Genomic DNA, 4,157 nt, shown 5'->3' with positions numbered 1-4,157 from the left:
CTACTGAGACCTCAAGAACAATGGCAATGGGTTTTTGATCCTACTGTACCTATTGGTTTTGTGGGAGACTAGGCAGTTTCGAGGATGCTCACCTTACTAGACCTGGATGGAGGTGGGTGGTCCTTGGACTTCCCACAGGGCAGGGAACCTTGATTGCTCTTTGGGCTGACGAGGGAGGGGGACTTGATTAGGGGAGGGGGGAAAGGGGAGGCGGTGGTGGGGAAGAGACAGAAATCTTTAATAAATAAATAAATAAATAAAATTTATTTATTATGTAAAAAAAAGAAATCACTGTGATGTTTTCCAGCACCAGTGGAAGGATCAGCCTACCTGGCAGCACCTAAAATCAGATGAGCAGGGTAAAACTTTTTAATATGTTTGATGGACCTAAAATATATCAGACCAATTCCTCTATTTTCATCCTGTGGATTTCACTTTTGACTAAGAACATATTATGGAGAGTCAAACAATATGAATTAAAAGACTTTACATATCCACATTAAAGTAAATAAATTATTAAACCAATAAAAACAGTAAATGATGTAGAACTTTAGTATCAATAGTATATGGAGATGTCTTTAAATTTTTCTTCTCTTAAATTTGTTCTGTGATTTGTTCTAGAGAATTATAAAGAAAACAAGTACCTACATGACACTCATGTTTAATCCTACATCTGAATAAGTATTCTTAAAGCATAAACCCCAAAATGGTAGGACAAAAGTGATTTTCCCCTAATTCTGTATAATGATGAGATGTTGTCACCTTAGAGTAAACTTACAGCTAAACAATGTGTATAGGTATTTTACAAATCACACATAGGTTTATCTGTAAGTGGATTTATTGGAAATAAGTGAACAGCCACACCAGTTTTTAGCTAGATTGAAAGATTGTCCCTGACAAAGAGGCCTACCAAATTATTTGATATTTAACAGTATTCCTAAATCATTTGCCTTCTGAATTTATTGTTTTAAATCTCAATCATGCTGTTTCTAGTATTTTATTTATTCTTGAGGATTTTTATATGTATACAATGAAATATGACACCGATATTTTCCAACTGACTGCTCTCAAATCTCCCAAACCTTGCCCTGTGCTTCCTTTTATCCTCTCAGGAACCTCCCCCAATGCAAATTAGCACTCATGTTCAAGATGAAAACTCAGATCTATCTGAGAAGCTCCATCTCCCTCTCTCTCGAGCCTTTAGCGGAGCATGGCTGTCCTGGTGCTGTTTCTCTGTCTGGTGACCTTTCCAAGCTGTAAGTGTTTCAGGGTTTTAGAAGAGGGATCCAAGTATGCCATTTACCGCATATATGATTGACGGTAATGTTGTTTGTCCACAGGCGCTCTGTCCCAGAATCAGCTGAAGGAATCAGGACCAGGCCTGGTGCAGCCCTCACAAACCCTGTCCCTCACCTGCACTGTCTCTGGGTTCTCTATAACCATTTATGGTGTAAGCTGGGTTCGCCAGCCTCCAGGAAAGGGCCTAGAGTGGATGGGAGTAATATGGAATAATGGAAACACAGATTATAATTCGGCTCTCAAGTCTAGAGTCACCATCTCCAGGGACACCTCCAAGAGCCAAGTTTTCTTAAAACTGAACAGTCTGCAAACTGAGGACACAGCCATGTATTACTGTGCGAGGGACACAATCTTATAACTCCTATGTGAGCCTGAACGAAAACCTCTCTGCAGAGAAAATCATGACCAGCAGGTGGCACTGAGAACCAACATAAACTCTTCAGAACCAGTAAGAGTCACTTCAGATTCTAGGAATTATTGACCTCCACTGTATGAGAGTGTGTTATAATGCTATTTCCCATTTTTCTTTCTACTCAGAGAAATCCTCTAGAGGACTCTCCTCATGGTTATACTCAATGACATTTCCCATTCCTTCACACACTAGAACATTTGGATTTCTCTTCAAAAGGCATTTTTTTAGATATTTTAATTTAGTTTAGTTTAGTTTAATTTAGATAATTTAATTTAGTTTGGACCGAATAACCAAGAGAACTATCGCCTCTGCTTATCCAGAAAATCTCTCATGTTCACATGTAATCTTTATGAACCTCAGTGGTATACTCTGCTTTTCTTTCCCCGTGGAAACAAAGGCAAAATATATTTTCTTATTTCAATTCTGATGTTTGTAAATGTTCAAAATAAACAGGCTGATTTAATTCTCTACTATATAATGTCTCTCCACAGCTGTTATTCATTTCTCATTAACACTTAAAAAATTAAAGTTAATAAAGCATTCTGCAATCTATTTCTGGAGTCTTTATTACCCCATTTTTCTATTGAGCATATATCTTAAAGTGTGATTAAATCTTTCAATATCTGTCTGTCTTATAAGAGTATATGGTATAACTGCAAAATGCTTTGGGTTGTAATATGAAAAAAAATGTTTCACTTTATAAAGACATAATGTAGAGGATTGTAAGCCTTAATTTTCACAGGTATTTCAATAATAACCATAGCTACTATTCAGTGTAAGATTTCAAAATCAAATTTTCAGAATTTAAAGCAGTTTCTCATAAAAAGCATATGGATCTATGGAAATTTGGATATAATTCAATTTTTCAAATTCTGAAATCCCTTTGTCAAATATCCCATATAGGATCTGATGTGTGTTATATACAATAGATTATTTCTATTTCTGATTACTTGCTATAATTAAATAGAGTAAATAATACTGAATCAATTGGAATAAGGTCAGGAATCTTAAAATGCAAAATAGTTTTCTACATATTGAAAATCAATATCTATATTAAGTAATTAAAGAAAATCTACTAATATTATAAGAATAAAATATAACTCTGAATTTCTTTTTTTAAAAAATAAATCCAAAACCCTGTCTCAAAAATCAAATTAAAAAATAAAAAAAAATTATTCATTGTGTATACATGTTCTGCATGCATGTATGCCTGAGGGCCAGAAGACAGCACTAGATCTCATTACAGATGGTTGTGAGCCACTTTTGGTTGTTTGGAATTGAACTCAAGACCTTTGGAAAAGCAGACAGTTCTCTTACTGTTTAGACATCTCTCCAGTCCCCATCTCTCATTCTTTTATCTGAATCATAAGGGCTTTGAGCCACTTTACTTATTATTTGTGGCTCATAACCTACCATTCCTTATGTATTTACATCTGTATAGAATGTTGTAATGCCAGAAATTGGTGTTGCTTCAACTATATGAGAAAGACTCCAATTAGTTCTTTTATAAACTCTAGGATCTTCCTTTTGGAAACATTCACTGTTAATATCTCCAAAAAATAATTACAAGTTTTGTGTCAATATTCATTTACTTCCCAAAATGAGGCAATTTCTGTGTTAGTAAAAGGTGTCACAATTTCTGATGGGTCTATTCTTGCTAATCAATGAAGTCTCATCTTTCCTTACAGAATCTACTCAGAAACATTTTCTACATAGGTCTTTAATTTTTAACTCTGCCTGTGTAACAATAATATCTATTTGAAGGTAATATGTTCTCTTTACATAAGAATTCCTGTGGGAAAATTAATAGAAGGAAAAATAAATAAATAAAGCAAACCAAACTATTATATATCTGAAAAGCAAAGTAGCCAGCCATTGGCTTTTACCTAGACCTAGTTCTGAAAATGGCAATCCTGCCTCCAGGAATCTCAGAAGACTATGTTTCCTCACATTTTTATAAAATCTCTAAATCTGGGTTTGAAATCATGTACCACCGTGATTAAAGGCATGAACTACACAATTTCTATGGCTATCAGGATTAAAAGTGCACATCATTTTAGTTACAGGAATTAAAGATATCTGTTACCATAAGTTGGTCTGTAAGGCTGACCAATAGTACCATCTTATTCTCAGATCCACAGGCAGTCTTTATTTATTAAAATACAATTGAAATACCACTACACCCCCTGATTGAAAAAAGAGAAGGCTGGATTCCTGCATGAAAATTTATCTTATAGTTCTGCAATATCATTTTCTGGGCTGTAGGACCCCATAGCTCTCTCACACAGTCCTAAACTTAGGCAAGAAGAAGTATGGTCTTGAAGATGAGACCATTGGATTTACTCTTGTGTCTGGTGACAACACCCAAAGAGAGTGTCACCATTTTATATTTACATATGGTAAATATACAGGTTTTAACAGCCAGTAACTGACAGTGACTATTTTT

General features: G+C 34.9%; 1 gene segment (V, D, J or C); it reads left to right on the top strand.

Moving 5' to 3' along the window:
- Positions 1-1,175: 1,175 nt before the first annotated feature.
- LOC126494711 (Ig heavy chain V region PJ14-like) lies at positions 1,176-1,657 on the top strand. The segment is given in 2 exon segments: positions 1,176-1,256; positions 1,341-1,657. Coding segments are annotated over 2 exon segments (363 nt in total).
- Positions 1,658-4,157: the final 2,500 nt, after the last annotated feature.

This window comes from Alexandromys fortis, unplaced genomic scaffold (genome assembly GCF_014885135.2).
Source record: "Alexandromys fortis isolate MF-2015 unplaced genomic scaffold, M_Fortis_MF-2015_v1.1 scaffold_323, whole genome shotgun sequence".
NCBI classification, from domain to species: domain Eukaryota; kingdom Metazoa; phylum Chordata; class Mammalia; order Rodentia; family Cricetidae; genus Alexandromys; species Alexandromys fortis.
This window is presented reverse-complemented; position numbering and strand designations above follow the sequence as displayed.